Source organism: Ananas comosus, linkage group 23 (assembly GCF_001540865.1).
Source record: "Ananas comosus cultivar F153 linkage group 23, ASM154086v1, whole genome shotgun sequence".
Taxonomy (NCBI): domain Eukaryota; kingdom Viridiplantae; phylum Streptophyta; class Magnoliopsida; order Poales; family Bromeliaceae; genus Ananas; species Ananas comosus.
In genome coordinates, this window is record NC_033643.1 from 4649359 (window position 1) to 4671822 (window position 22464).

The window sequence follows — 22464 nt, forward strand, 5'->3', positions numbered from 1 at the left end:
AACAGAATGATAATTTAACTGTTAGAGCTAATAAATATTTTAAATATAATTTTAAACATATAAATTAAAAAGATTAGAATTATTGGTGAGAAAAAAAATAGTTAGGAATTTGAATTCGAATCTGACTAACAATCACAAAACTTATTTCCGAACTCGACGGATTTCAAAAATCCATATCCAAATTCAAAACTGACCAATTTTTCGAAACCCAAAACCAAACCTAAACCAGAAGACTAGAATTCAAACAATTATTTCTGTTTACCATATTTCAAAGTATTTATATGAAACTTAAATTTTTAAAATATAAATTTGAATATGATATTAAATTTTAAATTTTAAAGTGAAATTTAAATTAGAGGAATTTTATATTATTATTTAAAGTTTAAATTCAATGATCATATTGTCAAATCATTTGAAATTTTCGTTATATGAAATGCCAAATTATGAAAGGAAAGATAGAGAGAGAAAAAGGAAACAATGAAAAAATAAAAATTTTGAAAATATAGTAGATGTAAAATGACTAAATTGCTCATATATTAAAAGACAAAAATATCCTTTTTTGAGGTACCTGGTAACCGGGACCTCTTCCAAAGTGAAGTCACAATTTAAAAAAAACTAAATCTGAGCCATTGAATACGCGTGAATGAACGATAACCAAAAAACAAAAGTATAGAAGCATTACTCATCTTTTTTTTTGGATAAGATTTCAATCAGGCCCTCTTTGGGTTAGCTGCACCTATTTGTATTTTCTATGATTGAAAAATTTATACCTTGCTATTATGTGATTTCAAGTTTTGTTTTACGATAATAATAATTTAGTAGTTAAATATGCTAGAATTTAGTTAGATTTGTAAATTAATTCTAGTGGATAAGAATTAATATTTAAATCTGTTGAAGATAAATTAAAGATTTATACTCTAATTAGAGTATAAATCTAACTAGATTAAGATAAATATTTAAATCTATTGTAGATAAATTAATTAAAATTTAAATATTTATTAGAGTAGAAATCGTAATAATACTAGGATCGGAGTACACTTGATGTGGATGCCATATTTATATATATATAGCATTGAGGAATGAATTAGCCAAGAGGGCTAAGAGGTGTGTGCGGCTTAAGTGAGCCTTGGTTGCCGTACCAGAGAGAGAGAGAGAGAGAGAGAGAGAGAGAGAGAGAGAGAGAGAGAGTTAGTGAGTTGAGTGCATCTAGTGCATAGGTGCACAAGAAGAGTTGTACTATTGGGGGTTTATAGAAGACGAGAAAAGGATAGAAAAGATTCGGAAAGATGGCTTAAGTTGTAGCTACTCTATACAAAAGAGGAATCTGGTGTAATTTTTTTTTATTTAATGAATATTATTTTATCCGCATATTTTCTGTTTTGGTTTTACTTTCTTTTGTGATTGTATCAACTTTTGCTAAGAAGACTGGTTTATGATAAAAATCCGATTCGACGCTTCCGTTGCGGAATTCCAACAATCGGTACCGGATCCACAGCAGTCGGTATTGAAGCGGGTTGCGGATTCACAAAATTCGGTACCGGGCGAGTACTGGATTCCCAACAAAATACAACAGTAAAGTGTTGCACTTTACTAAAATGAAACTTTGAAACTATAATACGACAAAGGGCAGATTTGATAGTTCAGTACGATCAATTCTAGAAGTCACGTTTCGTATGTGGTTTGCAATTTGGTATAGTTGTTTGGTTTCTTCTGCTTATCCCATTTTGACATATGTAAAGAAATTAGGATTAATTTCATTTATACACTAACAAAACTATGAAATATCATAAATATACTTCAAATTTTTAAAATTTCACAAATACCCTCTAAATACAATATTTCTTTCATAAATGTCCTTAATTACTGTTACTTTTTTGCTAAGTTCCGTTAACTCAACATTTTTTTACTTTACTTTAAAATATGAAATTATCATTTTACCCTTTGTTCACTATTTCTTCAGAGGAACAATTTCATTCGTACCCTTGAAAAGTTCAAGATTATAATAAATGCCCCTACACAATTTGAAATATCAAAATTAATCCTATGAATATTTACTTTGTTTTAAAAAAACTTCAAAATATACTATCATTAGTTGGGGTCGTTTTAATCTTAATTAGTTACATTATAGTATAATAAAGGTTAAGAAAAAAATTGTCTATTTTATCCCTAAATATTGAAAATTTGTGAGGGATATATAAATGTATGCTAGCCCATTTCTTTTTTAAAATTTTTATCCTTTCAAATTTTTTTATTTTGATTTCAAATATTTTAATCAATTAAATATAGAAATTCAATTAATCAGTTAATTAGCTATTAAATGAATTTTACTATTTTCAAATGAAAATTAGTTAAAGGTATTAAATTTGATGGAATAATTATCTTGCTTTGTGAAATTTTTATTAATTAAAATTTCATGTTTTCAATTTATTATTTCAAACTATTATTGGGTCATGTAATGTCCATTGATTATACACATTATAACTGAGAGCAATACATTAGTATAAAATTCGACCTCAGATAAAAAATTAGTTTTATTATTTCAAATTATTATTGGTTCATGTAGTGTCCATTGATTTTGAAAGTTTAGTTGGCCTTTTCATAATAAAACTAATTTTTTATCTGAGGTCGAATTTTATACTAATGTATTGCTCTCAGTTATAATGTGTATTCACAATCACAAACTTTCTCTATTTTAAATAGTCAAATTAAAATTTTTTTATTACTTTCCAATCGGTATAGTAAAAGAAAGATAACTAAAATGAATTATCTTCTCATTTTGACAATGAAGCAAAATAAAATTTAATTTAACTACAATTTATTTGAAATATAAATATTTATTTTTAATTGAAATGAATAATTTTTCTAACTAAAATCAATCAAATTTTACTAAATCTTTAGTCTAGATAGAGTTTAGTTAATTTTCAAATATAACAGAGGATATTTGTGAAATAAAATCAGTAATTGACCATTAAGCATAAAGAGGGATAAAGTTGGAATTTAAATATTATTAACTTCAATTTGGATGGGCACTTAATGATAGGGTTATTTTTGAAAGTTTTCTAAATTTAGAAAGGTATACATGATATTTCAATTTTTATATGGATATTTATGAAATTAAGGGTATTGAGGAAATTTTCCCAAGAAATTATTACAGCAAAATATTTTCGTAATATTATAGAACAATGAGGGCTCCCTGCCCCCACCCTCATGGTCTAGGTGAAGGTATTGAAGCACTCCTCAACTAGGGGCTAATAATGAAGAAATTATATACGGGTATATCTAAAACAAAAATTTTGAGAAAGATATAGGATATTTCTTAACTTTTGAGAGATACTATAGTATACTGAATCTTAGCAAATAAGTAATATTATATTGTCAGTTATTAGTCAGCATGTTTGGTGGGACAACCCAATAATCCCACATCAGATAGTTATTGCTAAATATGGGAGTATATAAGCTTGATTAGGTTAGACATAATAATTGGGCTTAAGCATTTTGGGCCAGTCGTTTGGGCCCAACGAGTTATTGTTGCTAGCGGATCGATCGTTATATTTGGTATCAGAGCTAATTCATCAACCAGAAGTGTGAGATAAGTCTTGGCTAAGCCAGGATCGGAATGACAAACTAAGCAAGGGTCGGTGAATGACAGGCTAAATCACGGTGAATGCTAAGTCAGGGTCGGAATAACAAGACTAGCGAGACAATTAAGTCTCACATCGTCTGGTGATCGTGGGCTATTTGTGTGTTTAGGGCTGACGAGAATGTTAGGGCCTAAACGGGGGGAGTCTATGACACCCCAATAATCCCACATCGGATAGTTATGGCTAGGTATGGGGGTATAGAAGCTTGATTAGGCTAGATATAATAACTGGGCTTAAGTATTTTGGGCAAGTAGTTTGGGCCCAATAAGTTATTGTTGTTAGCGGGTCGGGTCGTTACATTTGTGCCACACCCGATCTCGCAGCGGAAGACTATAGAGAGCGATTCCGAACGAAGCGGCAATAAGAACAAACAGTTTCCAAAAGTCATGCGAGATCGAACAAACTATTCTCACATCACAAGCATCAAGATGTAGTGCTGAATAACAAACGACATGTATCAGAGCACTATGTACAGGCTAAACTACCTCGCCAATTCACGTATGTAGTACAAAGGTGCTATTTACTACACACTCCCCCTCACCTCGATCAACCATCGGTGTACATACCCCTGAAAAAATAATAAACCACAATAGGGTGTGAGAACTACTAAATAATAGTTCCCAGTAAGTACAGTCGGCAGTAACCATGACCTTCCTACTAGGTCTACTGGAGACCAGACTAATGAAAGAATAGTAAAATCTGCAATAAATGAGTAACTGATCGTACAGTAAATAACTATCTGGCTATGACCTACATAGAGAAGTATCAGGTAACAGTAACTGAATAACTGCATATGCTATAAACAGATCTCTGTACAAGTAATGAGAGTAAAGGAAAGAAACTAAATAGTAGTGTATGCATCAATGCAACTACAGCAATACTGTAATCATACCCAATCGGAACGAACGACTCGTACGTCCGGTCAAGCCTGCGCTCTCCTAGTGTCAAAATCGCATTCCCGCAAGTGCACCGCTCAACATTTAGGCTTTGCCCTTGGGCACAGATATTTCAGCTACACTGGCCAGCGTCCGGAGCGACACTCGAAGGAGAGCGGCCCCTACTGAGTGTAGTAACAAGTAGCAATGTCAAACTCAAAATGGCATTGCAGGCTATGGTCTATATCGTGGTCAACAATGTCACAATGCCAATCCAATTCCTCAGAGTAGTCATGGAGTAAACAATAGGTCAACATCACAATAGCATGTGCATAAGCTCTCTCTATTTCAAGTATCTGTACACTACCTACGGCCTTTATCACAAACGTCATGGCATGTTAAGAGAAATAGGCAAGAGATGACTCACATAGATGGCTTACATAAACAATTCACATGGATGCCTCACACAACTTATGATTTGTACAACATATAGGGCAATAGATGACTCATCGATATACACAAGATGTCGACTGGCCTCCCACGACCCAAGATAACATGGCTAATATGAACTATTGCTAACCATAACTATAGCACGACTGGTGAGCATCAGAATAATCGCGATTCACAAAGAATAGAGGTCCAAGACAAATCTTTCCTCACATGTCTCACAAATTCTCGACCTCTATCATGTAATTAACCCATGGCATGTTCAATATAAGGAAAAAGAAAATAACTCATATTCATGCTTCAAATACGAGGTATGTTGTCAAAATGGACATACTCATACTTCTTGTTCAAGTTCATGCCTTATTTTTATACTTAGGTTCATGATCAGGTAGTATGTCTCATATTCATACGTCGAGTGACTAGATATGGCGATCGATACTGTATAAGTCATGTACGGATGCTCAAGTACTCTATACGCTACCAAATAGACATAGAAGGAACTTCGCCGTTTTTGGCTAGATTTAAAATATTAAGCTTAAAATATGAACAGCTAGATTTAAATGAGCCGGGCGTATTGAAGTAAAAATTTTACTTCAAATGTTAGAATTTAAGTAAAAAATAAAGTTTAGCTCACAATCTAAGGTTGTAGAGATGAGAAAAAGTTTCTGTTTGCATGGAACCATTATTAAGTAACATTAGTTTCATGCACATTCTGCGGACGTGGTAGGCCCGGTCCACTCAATATTAATTAGTACATACCTAACTATATTAGAGATGTCAACAGTCGGATTCGGGGCGGATTTTCAAAAACCCGAACCCGAACCCGACTCCAAACCCGAGACCCAAATCCGAATCCGAACCCGACGGATTTTAAAAATCCATATCCAAACCCGAACCCGACCAAAAATCCGAAATCCGAACCCGAACCAGAATCCGAAAATTTGAACCCGAAACAATTATTTTTTTTTTAATTTTTCAAAATATATTATATGTCACGCCCTGAATTACACAATTTTCGGGCACGTCGACAAATCCGCCGTATACAAAGAATTTTTCCTGTATACGAAGCGTATCGGTAACTGAAAATATACAATACTACAACTAGTAGTATAGAGCTGTAAAGAAACCAAACAGGTAGAATAAAACAAGTCTCACATACATACAACAAAATGCTATACAAAGGTACTCACTCTAGCGAGTTATAACAACTGCATGTACATGAACTCAACAAAATAAACCGAAACTACCTGCAGTGGTGGATCCTCTATCTCAGCAACTCGTCAGGTAGGGCTCTAACTCGCGACGCCCTTGCCTCGATCCGCCTCGGAAGGCGCAGCAACTAAAACCGGTGGCTCTACAAAGCAGTGATAACAACTGGGCGTGAGAACTACTGTAAAAACAAGTAGTCCTCAGTGGGTACCGCCCTCAACATCATCGGTCCACCCACTAAGACTATTGTCAGAAACAAACTAGTAGTTAAAGGTGGAAAGAAATCTACTGCTACCTGCCACTACACTATCCAACTGTAGTAACTGTCAAATCTGACCCAATCTCAATAGGGACTGTGAACACACCCATCCCGGGGACTGTGAACGCACCCGTCCCGCCTGTTTAAGCTACGCTACCTCCACGCAAAACAGTCTGTGGATAGCAAAACTAGTCAGTGACATCAACGCGAAAGCACAAAGCCAAACTCCGGAGCGGCACTCATAGGCGCGACCCAACCGAGTATGTAAGCGTATCTCTGTCAAGCTCAATCAGGCTCTCACAGGCTAAAGTCAAGAAAACAGGTCTAACAGTACTACCAACCCCTAGTCACGTGACCTCGGCACAATCGGATATCGGAACGATCAAATCCGGGTCTGCCGTCAACCACTACCGCACCCACTAATCGGAACACTGTAAACACTACTATAAAAATCGGCTCGGCATCCTAGCACGAGCGTAACTGAAATCTGAACTACCTGGGATACTCACTATAAGGATACTGCAACAGTATAAAAATACAACGGCCCCCAGGGCTAAATCAGGTAGTTCAACATATGCCAGGTCCCGAACGCTAGTTTTCTCCTATGTTTTATCCAAGTCCCACATGCATGATTAATAACAACTAATAACATGCTCCCAATTCAGTTTATATGTCTAAAACATATCTACTCATGAATTTGAGCTAAACAATAACAACTTGTACTATTAACGATACATATCGACCAACAATACTATAGGAGTAGGATTCCGATGATAAACCCACCTTGAATGCTAGCTAGTCCACCCCGGCGGGACATCGAGAACGGCGAAACCACGCCCTCGCCCGGACTCCTCGCGATGCTACGACTGCGACCGTATCCTCGAACGGCTCCGCGGCGCGACGTCGACGTCGAATCCGAGCTCCGCGGCTACTCCCCCGAGCTCCACCTCGCACAACTCAAGAGCACGAGAGAGAGAAAGTTAGAAAGTGCACACCTCAGCTAATTACCATGATAAGCATGAAGGAGTAGGTGTGGCATCCTTATCCACACTCAAAAGTCAAGTCTACCCTTTACCAACTCAACATGACAAACAAGGATACTATATCCTCCCCCACTACAAAAAGTTTCGTCCTCGAAACTTAAAACATACCTCAAGACGGGGCAACGAACAGGTCGGGATAGGACTCCCTCATCACCGTCTCTGGCTCCCAAGTCGCCTCCCGCTTCTCGTGATTGCTCCACTGCACTTTTACATACGGGATGACCCGGTTGCGCAATTCTTTCGTCTCGTGAGCAAGAATCCGCACCGGTCGCTCCTCGTATCTCAGGTCCTCGCCAATCTCGAGTGGAGTGAAGTCGATCATGTGAGAAGGATCAAAAACATATCTCCTCAACGCCGAGACGTGGAACACATCATGAATCCCAATTAGTCGGGGTGGTAGAGCAATCCTATAAGCAACAGGCCCAACTCGCTCTAATACCTCAAAAGGGCCAACGAAACGTGGACTAAGTTTTCCACGTACTCCAAACCGACGAATCCCTCTGGACGACGAGACTTTAAGAAAAATATGATCTCCAACCTGGAACTCTAAGTCTCGTCTCCTGGTATCAGCGTAGCTCCTCTGGCGGCTCTGGGCTGTCAAAAGGTGTCGTCGAACAACTCTAACATTTTCCTCAGCCTCTAGCAAAATCTCATGCCCAAGTGTCCTCCTCTCACCCACATCACTCCAAAACAACGGGGATCGACACCTGCGTCCATACAACGCCTCAAACGGAGCAATCTGAATGCTCGTTTGATAGCTGTTGTTATACGCAAACTCTGCCAGTCTCAAGTGTCGATACCACCCTCCTCCGAAGTCCAGGACACACGCCCTCAACATGTCCTCTAAAGTCTGAATGGTCCGCTCCGACTGACCATCTGTCTGTGGGTGGAATGCTGTGCTGAACTGCAGCTGAGTCCCCAAAGCTGTCTGCAAACTCCTCCAGAAGTGTGATACAAACCTCGGATCCCTATTAGATATGATCGAAATCGGCACGCCATGCAGCCTAACAATCTCATCCAGATATAGCTGTGCAAGTCTCTCTCTGGACCAAGTGGTCTGAACTGGTAAGAAGTGAGCAGACTTGGTCAGTCTGTTCACTATCACTCAAATCGCATCGTAGCCACCCTGCGCTCTAGGCAATCCCACGATGAAATCCATAGTGGTTTGTTCCCATTTCCACTCGGGCGATTTGTTCCCATTTCCACTCGGGCACTGACAGACTCTGAAGCTTGCCAGCAGGTACCTGATGCTCGGCTTTTACCTGTTGACAAGTCAGACACTGAGCTACAAATCTGCCAATGTCCCTCTTCATCCCATTCCACCAAAACTGTGCCTTCAAATCCTTATACATCTTGGTTCCTCCAGGGTAAACCGTATAAGGTGTACAATGAGCCTCTCTCAAAATGTCCTCTCGGATCCCTAAATTCGTAGGCACACACAGTCGGTCCCTGTACCACAGTACTGCCGAACTGTCCAAAGAAAAACCCTCGGCCTGTCCCCTAACTAGCTGCTCTCAAATCCTCAACAAATGCGGATCTCCACTCTGTTTCTCCCGGATCCTATCCAACAAAGTGGGCTGCAAGACCAGAAACATCAGTCTTGCAGTAGACCCAGGGGACACCACCTCAAGCCTCAGCCGCTGTAGCTCTTCAAGTAGCGGTCTCTGCTGAGTGATCAACAAGCTCAAGCTCTGCGCTGCCCTCCTGCTCAACGCATCTACCACTACATTCGCCCTGCCGGAATGATACTGAATACTAATGTCATAGTCCTTCAGTAGCTCTAGCCACCGGCGCTACCTCGATTCAATTCCTTTTGAGTGAACAGATACTTGAGACTTTTATGATCGGTGAAAACCTCGCAGTGCTCCCCGTACAAGTAATGCAGCTACAACTTCAAAGTAAAGACTACTGCGGCAAGCTCCAAGTTATGAGTAGGGTAATTCTTCTCATAATCCTTTAACTGCCGTGAAGCATAAGCAATCACCCTACCATGCTGCATCAGCACACAACCCAGTCTATTGTGCGATGAATCACTATAGATCACAAATCCTTCCCCTATCACAGGAAGGGCAAGGATAGGAGCTGTCATCAATCTCTGTCTCAACTCGTCGAAGCTCCTCTGGCAATCCTCACACCAAACAAATCGAATCCCCTTCCGTGTCAACCTGGTAAGGGGTGTGGAAAGCTTCGCAAAGCCCTCCACAAACCGACAGTAATATCCTGCTAGTCCTAGAAAACTCCGCAACTCAGTCACCGTCGTCGGTCTGGGCCAATCCCGAATAGCATCAATCTTCTTCGGGTCGACTGCTACTCCCTCTGCTAATATCACGTGGCCCAATAAAGCGATCTCCTGTAACCAGAACTCGCACTTCTTTAACTTGGCATACAACTTCTTCTCTCTCAGAAGCTATAGCACAGTCCTCAAGTGCTCCTTATGCTCGACATCGCTCCAGGAGTATATCAAGATATCATCTATGAAGACTACCACAAATCTATCCAAGAACGGCTTGAACACTCTGTTCATCAAATCCATGAATGCGGCAGGGGCATTCGTCAATCCAAAAGGCATGACCGTAAACTCATAATGCCCGTACCGAGTCCGAAAAGCCGTCTTGGGAACATCCTTGGCCTTCACCCTCAGCTGGTGGTAACCTGACTGGAGATCAATCTTCGAGAAGACACAAGATCCTTGCAGCTGATCAAACAGGTCATCAATGCGCGGCAAAGGATACTTGTTCTTGATGGTCACTTTATTCAGCTCCAGATAATCTACGCACAACCTGAGCGAACCATCCTTCTTCTTTACAAATAACACCGGCGCTCCCTAAGGCGAAACACTGGGTCTCACATACCCCTTATCCATCAGATCCTGAAGCTGCGCCTTTAGCTCTCTCAGCTCAGCCGGTGCCATCCGATAAAGTACCTTTGAGATTGGTGCAGTTCCAGAAACTACATCAATCACAAACTCAATCTCCCTCTCCGGCGACATCGTTGTCAACTCAGGGGGAAACACATCTGGAAACTCACGGACCACAGGAATATTCTCGAGTCCCGGCGCCGCCGTAGGTACCTCAACAACAGTCGCCAGAAAGGCAACACATCCTCTACTCATCAGCTGTCGAGCCCTCGTCGAAGATATCCAAGTGACAAACAGCGTACTCCTGCAGCCTCGAAAAGTAAACTCCTCCTGGCCTAGCTCGCGGAACGTTACTGTCCTCGCTCCACAATCGATAGTAGCATAGTACCGCGCCAGCCAATCCATACCGAGCACGACGTCGAAGTCCTACAGCTGTCCTAACACCAACAAGTCTGCGGGCATGATCCACGAGTCTAACTGCACAGAACACGACCAACAACACTCTGCAACCTGTAAAATATGGTCCGTGATCTGCACCTCTCGTGCCTGTGACAATACTCCTAACTCTAGACCATGCAACAATGCAAATGCTCGGCTAACAAAAAATGCAAGACACCGGTATCAAAAAGGGTACGAGCTCTAATACCAGAAATCAAAATAATACCTGCCACCACTCAGTGGGCTGCTGAAGAATCCTCCACCTGTGCTGCATAAATCCTGCCACTCGGAGCCTGCTGTCGCCGCTCGCCCTGACGCGGCATAGACGATTTGTCCTCCTGGCGGAAACTCGGTGCTGCTCCAAAGGACGGCTGAGATGCCGGCTGTGCTGATGCAGTGGATAGTGCTGGTGATGCTGCACGGGGACAAACTGACCTCATATGTCCGGGCTGACCGCAACCATAACACCTGCCCTCTCTCTGCTCGCACTGCCGGGCCCAGTGTGGTCCCCCACATATCACGCACGGTGGTAAACCCTGTGACTGCCTCTGCTGCCGAGATCCCCCAGAACGCTGACGCCCCGAGAACCCACGACTCTGAGAACGCGATCGTGGAGGTCTCGGCGGACGCCGGCTGCTCGACTGTCCACCATCATCTGGAGCTGGGCGCTTCCTATCCTGACTCTGCCCCACGGCCTGAGTCCTCTCCTGCAGTGACACCTCACCTCTCTCCACCCACAAGGCCTGCTCTATGGACGCATCCAGAGTCCTCGACCTCTGCGTCCGCCCCAACCTGAAGATGTCGGGTCACAGCCCCTGCTCAAACAGATAGACCCCGTGTGCCTCGTCCCTGGCCACAAATGGCACATAGTTCAGGAGTCGAGTAAACTCCCGAATGTACTCCTGCACTGGACGATCCCCCTGCTGAATCCTCTTCAAATCTTCCTCGAGCTTCTGTTTCACACTGTTGGGAAAGAACATCCCAAACAGCATTCCACAGAACTCATCCCATCTCAACTGCAACGCTACCAGTCCCTGCTCTCTCCTCACTCTCCTCCACCAGACGTGGGCATCACCTGCAAAGCAATGGACTCCCAAAGACACCTGCTCCCCCTCAGGAATGAACAGATCCTCAAATAACCTCTCCATCGCACTGACCCATCCCTCAACAACCCAGGCCTCAGTGCAACTGCCATCGAAAATCGATGGATCAAAACGGCGGAAATGAGCCAACCTCTCCGTCCACCGCTCCTGCTCGGCCTCTATCAACTGTACTGGCTCCCTAGCAGGCACAACCGGCGCTACTGGAACTGCTGTTGGCGGAGGGACTGCTGCAGCTGGTGCTGTCACTAGGGTAGTCGGAGGTAGAACAGACGACTCTGGTGCCCTCGGTGCTGAACTCTGGGCCGAAGCTAGCCTCTCGCACATTCTCTCCAACAACTCCCCCTGCCGCCTCGTCACCTCTGTCAGGGCGGCTAACTGTGCACTCAAGTCCGGGGATGTACTCGTCTCCGGTCGAACACTCTGCTCCCGTTGGGCACTCGGCTCCGCATGCTCAGGCATCTCGGAAGGTCCCGCACGATCCTGCGACAACTGGGTACGCTCCCGTAACGACGGTCGACCTCGGCGACGATACATAACTGAAAGGAACAGATCGGGATCAGATGAAACATAAACACTCTCAACCTAATCAACTAAAGTCTGGAAGGCGGTCCCTGTTTTTCTCCAAAATTATATTGTCTGCAGCAAACATAATTTCTCAGACCAAAACAGGCACTCCTTCAATCACTCACCCCACTCAAGGAGGAATTAGAACAATTAATCATTGACTTTCACAATAAATTACGCTTCTCGCGTCTTGCCGTCCTAAGATTTGACAAACTTAAGTTTTCTAGGTCCCAACGACCTAATGCTGAGCTCTGATACCAACTTAATCTGTCACGCCCCGGATTACACAATTTCCGAGCACGTCGACAAATCCGCCGAATACAAAGAATTTTTCCTGTATACGAAGCGTATCGGTAACTGAAAATATACAATACTACAACCAGTAGTATAGAGCTGTAAAGAAACCAAACAGGTAGAATAAAACAAGTCTCACATACATACAACAAAACGCTATACAAAGGTACTCGCTCCAGCGAGTTATAACAACTGTATGTACATGAACTCAACAAAATAAACCGGAACTACCTGCAGTGGTAGATCCTCTATCTCAGCAACTCGTCGGGTAGGGCTCTAACTCGCGACGCCCTTGCCTCGATCAGCCTCGGAAGGCGCAGCAACTGAAACCAGTGGCTCTACAAAACAGTGGTAACAACTGGGCGTGAGAACTACTGCAAAAATAAGTAATCCTCAGTGAGTACTGCCCTCAACATCATCGGTCCACCCACTAAGACTACAGTCAGAAACAAACTAGTAGTTAAAGGTGGAAAAAAATCTACAGCTACCTGCCACTACACTATCCAACTGTAGTAACTGTCAAATCTGACCCAATCTCAATAGAGACTGTGAACACAGCCGTCCCGGAGACTGTGAACGCACCTGTCCCGCCTGTTTAAGCTACGCTACCTCCACGCAAAACAGTCCGTCGATAGCAAAACTAGTCAGTAACATCAACGCGAAAGCACAAAGCCAAACTCAGGAGCGGCACTCGTGGGCGCGACCCAACCGAATATGCAAGCGTATATCTGTCGAGCTCAATCAGGCTCTCACAGGCTAAAGTCAAGAAAACAGGTCTAACAGCACTACCAACCCCTAGTCACGTGCCATCGGCACAATCGGATATTGGAACGATCAAATCCGGGTCCGCCGTCAACCACTACGGCACCCACTAATCCGAAACACTATAAACACTACTATAAAAATCGGCTCGGCATCCTAGCACGAGCGTAACTGAAATCTGAACTACCTGGGATACTCACTATGAGGATACTGCAACAGTATAAAAATACAACGGCCCCTAGGGCTAAATCAGGTAGTTCAACATATGCCAAGTCCCGAACGCTGGTTTTCTCCTATGCTTTATCCAAGTCCCACATGCATGATTAATAACAACTAATAACATGCTTCCAATTCAGTTTATATGTCTAAAATATATCTACTCATGAATTTGAGCCAAACAATAACAACTTGTAATATTAACGATACATGTCGACCAACAATACTATAGGAGTAGGATTCCAATGATAAACCCACCTTGAATGCTAAGTCCACCCCGGCGCGACGTCGAGAACGGCGAAACCACACCCTCGCCCGGACTCCTCGCGATGCTACGACTGCGACCGTATCCTCGAACGGCTCCGAGGCGCGACGTCGACGTCGAATCCGAGCTCCGCGGCTATTCCCCTTAGCTCCACCTTGCACAACTCAAGAGCACGAGAGAGAGAAAGTTAGAAAGTGCACACCTCAGCTAATTACCATGATAAGCATGAAGGAGTAGGTGTGGCATCCTTATCCACACTCAAAAGTCAAGTCTACCCTTTACCAACTCAACATAACAAACAAGGATATTACATTATATTAAATCTAAATTTTTAAAATACAAATTCAAATATAACATCAAATTTATATATATATATATATATATATATAATTGAGCTCCTATGCTTTTAAAAGTACCAAGTTATTAGTGCTTGTAAATTTTTAACCATTGGATTAAGAGATATGTGGTTAGGATGATGTGGACCCCCTAGGGTTGAGTAGGTGGTTGGTTGAATAGTATAATCTAATGGTTGAAAATGATCCGAGGAGTAGATCTAACGGTAAAAAACTTACAAGTACCAAATGCTTGGTGCTTTTACAAGCACCATAGCTGGACTCTATATATATATAATACAAATAAATTCGGGTTTAGGTCGGGTTCGGGTTCGGGTTCGGGTCGGGTATAGTCAAAATCCATATCCGAATCTATATCCGTTGGGTTTCTATTTTTGATATCCATATCCAAATCGATATCCATTTAGCATCGAATATATCCGTTTCATTCAAGTTCGAATTCGGATAAAATTTTGGGTATCCATATCCATTGACATCTCTAAACTATATTAACTACCTTATATAACTGTCCATAAATAAGAATATGTAAGGGTAGCTTCCATCTAGTTCCTGGATTGGGTGTTCTTGTATCGGTCGTTTTTTTCTGTTTCAATGTTTCAAGTCTGTAGTTGGAATGTTAGGGGTCTTAATGACATGGGTAAGAGGTGTGTCGTGAAGTCTGTCTGTTCGAAGGTCAAGAAGTCTGTTATTTGTCTGCAAGAAACTAAGGTTGATGCTATTTCCCGTTCCTTTCTCCGGTCGTTCGTGGGGGCGTATTTTGATAGATGTCATTTTATTAAATCGGAAGGCGCGTCTGGTGGAATTGTTACTTGTTGGAACTCACGTGATTTCTCATGTACTGAGGTGGTGGTAGGAAAATACTCACTGACGGTTCGCTTAGAACACTTTGCCAGCAAGTGCTCGTTCTTCTTAACTAATGTGTATGGCCCTCCAGCATGGGAAGGAAAGACTGACTTCGAGCTATCTACACTCAAAAGTGTTTGCAACGGAAGGTGGATTTTGTGTGGTGATTTCAATCTCACTAAAGATCAAAACGAGAGAAGGGGGCGAAGTTGGAGTACTAGACTTATGACGCTGTTTACAGATTTGCTAAATTCTCTAGAGCTAATCGACATCCCACTGGGTAATCAGAGCTTCACGTGGTCAAACATGCAGCTGTGTCCTACCCTGGCCAAGTCGGATCGGTTTATCATTTCCACTAAGTGGGATCATTCCTTCCCGCTTTCAAAGGAGATTGCTTTACCGCGAATCACCTCAGATCATGCTCCAATTGTTCTGTCAACAGCGAATAAGAGAACTAGTCGGTTGTTCAGATTTGAGAAAGTATGGTTAACGCATGAAGACTTTCATTCTCAGGTGCCTGTATGGTGGGAGGAACTTAATCTCAACGGACCCAGTGCGCTTACCTTCGCCGCCAAACTAAGACATACCGTAAAAGAATTAAGGAGTGGTGCAAGGTACATTTCTATGGTATATCGAGGACGAAGAATGAACTATCAGAAGAGATTCAAAAACTCGATATCTTGGAAGAACACCAGCCCCTAATGGATCAACAGGTGGAGAGACGGAATCAGTTCAAGCGGCAATTGTCAAAAGTAATCCTTGACGAGGAAATATTGTGGAAGACGCGCGAAAGGCAACACTGGCTCAAAGAGGGCGACGGAAATACAAAGTTCTTTCACGCTATGGCTAATGGGAGACGATGAGAGAACACCATTGGAATAATTGAAGACGATGGCAAGACACTTCAGAGGGAGGAGGATTTAAGGGATTATTTCTATTTACATTTTAAAGGGCTGTTTGCACCAGTAGAAGGCGATACACGGTCAACTAGCGATTGGAGCGGGCTATTCTCCGATAAACCCCTATTAAACCATAGTACCCTCACTCTGCCGTTCTCCATGGAAGAGATAAGACAAGCGACTTTCCAACTTAGAGGAGATAAAGCACCGGGTCCGGACGGTTTTAACCTTAGATTTTTTCAAGCGTTCTGGGACACACTCAAGGAAGACTTGTTCAATATTTTCAGTGATTTGTTTCGGGGGTCTCTAAACTCCGCCCCCCTTGACTATTCTTACATCTGCCTTATCCCGAAAAAGAAAGGGGTGAAGACAGCTAACGATTTTCGGCCTATTAGTTTGATTAACGGAGTTCAAAAAATTATTTCAAAAGTGCTTGCTAATAGGTTAGAAGGTGCACTACATGGCGTAATTTCTCACTCACAAACGGCTTTTCTCGAAGGCCGATCGATCTTAAATTCGTGTGCAACCGCTAGTGAAGTGGTTAACTGGTGTTCAAAAATAGGTGTTGAGAGTGTTAGGCTAAAGGCAGACTTCGAGAAAGCGTACGACAGAGTGAGTTGGGGCTTTCTTATGAAGATTTTGACGTGGCTCGGGGGCCCGCCTATCTGGTGCAGTTGGATTGAGCAATGTATTGCTAAAGCGAAAGTCGTCGTACTTATTAACGGCATACCGACTAAATGGATTAAAACCAAGAGGGGACTACGCCAGGGCGATCCCCTCTCACCTTATCTTTTTCTATTAGTTGCGGAAGGTCTTGCGAGAGTGATGAGTAAAGCTATTAGTAACGGCATGTTCAGGGGGGTGGGACCTAATAACGACACCAAAGTTGCTTTTATTCAGTACGCTGACGATACCATCTTTTTCTCTGAGGCGAAGAAAAGACAAGTGAGGAACCTCCGTTTTGTATGGCACATCTTTGAGCAGGCCTCGAGATTGAAAATCAACAGGAGCAAGTCTGAACTTTTCTATTTGGATAGAACCATACAACAGGGAGAAAGATTGGCTGAAATTTTAGGGTGTAAAGTGGGGGCTTTTCCCACAAGGTATCTGGGACTTCCACTATCGAACAGACGATTATGCAAATCAGACTGGTGGCCAATTATCAACAGGATTGAACGAAGAATAGAGGGATGGCAAGCAAAACTCCTTTCCACAGAGGGCAGGCTAGTTTTGGTCAACTCGGTAATCTCCAACCTGCCTCTCTACTTCTTTTCTATCTTCAGAGCACCAAAATGGGTTATTAAACGAATTGAAGCACTTCAGAGGGCATTCTTCTGGAGAGGAAGGAGCACTGTTACTGGGGGTCAATGTTTGGTTCAGTGGAAGACGGTTTGTCGGAGCAAAAAGAAGGGTGGTCTTGGGGTCCTGGATCTAGAGACAATGAATGTGGCATTACTAGCTAAATGGTGGTGGAGATTCCTTTCATACAAGAATACTCTCTAGAGAAATTTCTTAAGAGGGGTGTACTATACGAGGAGGACACCGCTGAGGGAAGGGATCTCATTTAAACCGTTTTCCCAGTGGTGGCAGAGCGTCATGTCAACTAGTGAGATATTTCGGTGCGGGGTCTCCTACACAATAGGGGATGGCAATTCTGTGAGCTTTTGGAAGGATAGATGGTGTGCACAAATATCTCTTCAATCGATGTTCCCACATATATTCAATGACATAGTTTCGAAAAACCAACGTGTGCAGGAGTTTGTTGGCACGGACGGATGGAGATGGCAAAGGATTCTACAAGGGTTTAGGGCATACTCCACCGCAGATGACGTTTCAATCTTGGCGCTGAAGGAACTAGTTAACACCTTCTACCTTTTTGAACTGGAGGATAAAGCTAAATGGAGATGGTGCGATTCAGGAATCTTCATGGTTAAATCGCTGTACAAATTTATTCACAAGGGTGGTGTATCTGAGATGAAGTTTGTGAAACTTTGGAGAAGTAAAACTCCGCTTAAAGTGAAAATCTTCGGGTGGTTAGTTTTGAGGAAGAAAGTACTGACTAAGGACAATCTTTCGAAGAGGGGATGGTCGGGTCCGACCATGTGCCCCCTGTGTCTCGATGAAACTGAGACTGTTGATCATCTTTTCATTAATTGCTATATTACTCGCATGCTGTTGGGATGCTTATTGCCAAATAAGAGCTTCCTAAGGGCATGTACGACTATAGACAGTCTTTGGAGTGAGTGTAGTGATAAACGGGGAGTTGTAGGAAGAAAGGAGGCAGCTACCTTACTTGCTGCATGGTGGGCCATTTGGTTAGAACGAAACAGAAAGAATTTTCGACAACAGAAAGCTCACGGTCAGACAGGTGTTGATGGATCTTCGCTCTACCGTTATTATGTGGAAGGATTACTGTGTCTAGTTAGTTTTTTTTTTCTTTTTTTTTCTCTGAAGCCTAGCTGCTTCTCACCGATGCTAAATTCAATCTCTTTCTGAATGAAGCGGTAGCATGCTACCTTCCCCTCAAAAAAAAAAAAAAAAAGAATATGTAAGGGTACGTGATTTAAGAATAAGAATAAGATGGAAAATAACTATCCTTACAAATACATAATTTGACAGTTCTTTAAGGTGTACGTGGCAATTTTTCAGGCTTCCACGTCTATCTGCACTTTTTTACTTTCAAATGGAGGATCTTAGTCTAAATGGAGGATCTTGGTCAAGATATAGTTCCTTCCCAAGGTTGTCCTTCCCAAGATATAGTTCCTTCTCAAGGTTGTCCTTCCCAAGGTTTGACGAAGAAATTTTCAAAGTTGCATCAATATCCCCTTCTCTCTCTTTCCAAACAGCAAAATAAAAATAATTACAAATACATAATTTGACAGTTCTTTAAGGTGTACGTGGCAATTTTTCAGGCTTCCACGTCTATCTGCACTTTTTTACTTTCAAATGGAGGATCTTAGTCTAAATGGAGGATCTTGGTCAAGATATAGTTCCTTCCCAAGGTTGTCCTTCCCAAGATATAGTTCCTTCTCAAGGTTGTCCTTCCCAAGGTTTGACGAAGAAATTTTCAAAGTTGCATCAATATCCCCTTCTCTCTCTTTCCAAACAGCAAAATAAAAATAATAAATATATATATAAAGAGAGAGAATGAAAGGGAGAGAGATCCAAGATCTCTTTTAACAGAGAGAAAAAAAGAGAGGTAAAGAAAGAGGGGTCATCCACATCTTCGATTTGCAAAACAAAATAAAAAAAAATAAGAGAGCAAAAGAAAGAGCAAAAGAAGGTAGAAGAAAAAAAGTTAAAAATAAATAGAGAGGATCAAACAGAGAATCGGCGAACAATGCTGCAGGAGGAGAGTTAAAAATAAATAGGGAGGATCGCACAGAGAATCGGCGAACAACGCTGCAGGAAGGGAGGTCTTCCATATTGCAAGGGAGTATCGTACAGAGAATCGGCGAACAATGCTGCAGGAAAGGAGGTCTTCCATATCGCACACAATCCACAGTTTGCTTGCTTAAAAAAAAAAAATGAGAGATAGAATAAAGAGAATGTAGAAGAAAGGTAGAGGGTACCAGAGAAACAAAGTAGATAAGGATTAAACAAAAAAAAGAAGAATATATATAAAAAATAAAATTAAAAAAAAAAGAAAGAAGAAGAACTGTGCTCCTCCTCCTCCCTTCCCTGTCCGTTGACGTACTCGCTGCATCCACCGCGTCCGCCGCCACGTTGCCCATCGCCGTCGCTGCCCGAGGCCGCATCCACCGCATCTGCCACCGCCGCTACCGCATCTACCGCCGCTGCTGCCCCGACTATTGTCGACGACGCCCAACGCCGCCCGCTGCCGCATCCACCACGTCCGCTGCCGCATCCACCGTCGACGACGCCCAACGCCGCCCGGAGTCAGCCCAACCCGGCGCTGTCCGCTGCCGTACCCGCCGACGTCGCCCAACTCTGCTGAAGCCGCCGTTGCCACAGCATCCACCGCCCAAGTTGCCCGACGGCGCCCGAGCCGCATCCGCTGCCATCGCCGCCCGAGCTACTAAGCCCAAGCCCAATGCCAATCGAACCGCCGCCGCCTGCACCATCAACACCATCTTGCCTGTTGCCATTGCCGCTGAAGCCGAGGTCGCAACCTCTCAAGTGATTTGGTTGCTTCGGGAGCAAGAAAAAGGCATTAAAGGAAAAGGGATTAAAGGAAAAGGGATGGAGTGTTGTTTTCTTTGCTTACTCTAAAGTGTACCCTATAAATTTTTTCATGACATTTTGAGTTAGATTAAAAAAATGATGAGACTTACCTATTGTTAAAAGAGGAAAAGAGAGAGGGGTCATCCATATCTTTTTTTGCAAAACAAAAAAAAAAGAAAAAAAGCAAAGAGAAGGTAGGAGAAAAAGAGTTAAAAATAAATAAATAAATAAATAAATAGTATATATATATATAGAAATAAACTCTCTTTATATATATATATATATAGAATAAACTCTCTTTTTCTGTTCGCCACGTTTTCATCTTACCAAAAAATAATTTATTAAAAAAATAAATTTTTTCACCTTTTTAAGAGAAAATTTATCTCTTTGCATTTTTTTTCTCTCCCATCAAAATTTTTTTTTATTTTTTTATCTTCCCAAAAAATAATATATTAAAAAATAATTTTTTTACCTTTTCAAGAGATAATCAAAGCTTCAAAAGCTAAGCTTCTATCTCCATTCCTTAGTTTTGATCTCATATAATTTTGAAGTTGGTTTTCATGAACAAAAGAGTAATGTTTTGAGTTTTGAATTTTGAGTTAGCAACTATTTTAATATTGAGAAGTTAACATTTTTTTATTATATTTTTATTTTTTAAAAATAAATTTTAAATTTAAAGTAATTATATATTAATTTATTAAAATTTTATTTATCCACAGCGAAGCGCGGGTTTTATACTAGTATGGAATAATAAGAGACATTATTCTTAACAGTGAGCAAGAGAAACAATTGAGGCCATTATGTAGAATATCAAAATGTACGCAAATTCCCATGAAATGTTTGTTTTTAATGTTGAAATGTATCCTATGACTGCCTTATCCCTGAATGTTTTTAATGTTGAATTATTTTTTCTTTTTCCTGTTTTGGTCTCCTATGATCAACAAAAAAAAAAAAAAAAAAAAAAAAAAAAAAAAAAAAAAAAAAAAAAAAAAAAAAAGGTGCATCACTTTTTTTTTCGCTTTCTTGAGATGATTTTGTTACTATTTCTTGTGCCATCATTGACAGTATTGTACAAAATTAAGCTCCAATAATTTTTTCATTTGTACAGAATAAAATAAGCAGAAGAAACAAGCAACTATCAATTTACAAGCCGGATACAAAATGCGCCTTCTAGAATCGATTGCACTAAACTACCAAATCTGTCTTTTGTCATTTTGTAGTTCAGGGTTTCATTATAGTAAACTAACAAAGTTTTACAGTGAAATAATGGGTAAACTTCAAATACCCCTCTTGTTTCACACTTTTTCACTTTAGTATCATGTGCTTTAAAGTGTATCAAATTAGCCATGTGGCTTTTGCACTTTTTCACTTTAATACCCCGTGGTTTAAAGTGTATCAAGTTAGTACTCTGTGGTTTCTTTTTTCTCTTTTTATTATCCATTTAAAAAAAAAAATTGGTTAAATCAGTGACAAAGTTAAAACTAAAGGGTACTAAAGTGAATATTCGATAAACCTAGAAAGTGTATCTGAATATTTTTGTATATAATTTAACAAAATATTAACGGAGGAAAAAAAAATCAGTGACAAAGTTAAAACTAAAAGGTACTAAAAGTGAATATTCGATAAATCTAGGTAGGGTATCTGGAGTTTTTTGTATATAATTTAATGAAATATTAATAGAAGAGCCGGTGAAAAGAGAAAAATGAAACCAGAGAGTACTAAACTGATGCACTTTAAACTATAGGATACTAAAGTGAGAAAGTGTGAAACCACGGGGTATTAAATTGATACACTTTAAACCACAGGGTACTAAAGTGAAAAAATACGAAACTATAGTGGTGATATTTGAAGTTTTTTCTAAAATAAAATTGAAATCACGTAAAATTAAAATACAACTTTTTAAATCATAAAGAATACAAATAAAGTGCATGCTGCTAAAACCAGAGGAGTCTGATATAATGTTTTATCCAAATTGAAAAAAATAGAAGTTTAGAAAGAAAAGTGAAAAATATTTAAGGAGATATATAGATATATACTAATATATTTATATATTAATAATATATATATATATATATAATATATAATATATATATATATCAAACTGATGTTCCTACTGCGATTTAATAAATCGATAATTAACATAAAATTCACGAATTTTAAAGCAACGATAGATTGTGGGGAGGCTTCTATACATATTTTCCCTCCAGTTAA

General features: G+C 41.0%; 1 protein-coding gene across 1 annotated transcript; it reads left to right on the plus strand.

Annotated features, from left to right (window-relative positions):
- Positions 15395–16032, plus strand: LOC109728378. Its single transcript, XM_020258770.1, has 2 exons — positions 15395–15796; positions 15883–16032. Exons 1-2 carry the CDS (start codon positions 15395–15397, stop codon positions 16030–16032), a joined length of 552 nt encoding a protein of 183 aa, XP_020114359.1.

Coding starts and splice junctions, on each gene's coding strand:
- LOC109728378 (XM_020258770.1), top strand. CDS start 15,395: ATGACGCTGTTTACAGATTTGCTAAATTCTCTAGAGCTAATCGACATC. Junction 15,797..15,882: donor GTGCAAGGTACATTTCTATG/GTATATCGAGGA, acceptor ATGGATCAACAG/GTGGAGAGACGGAATCAGTT.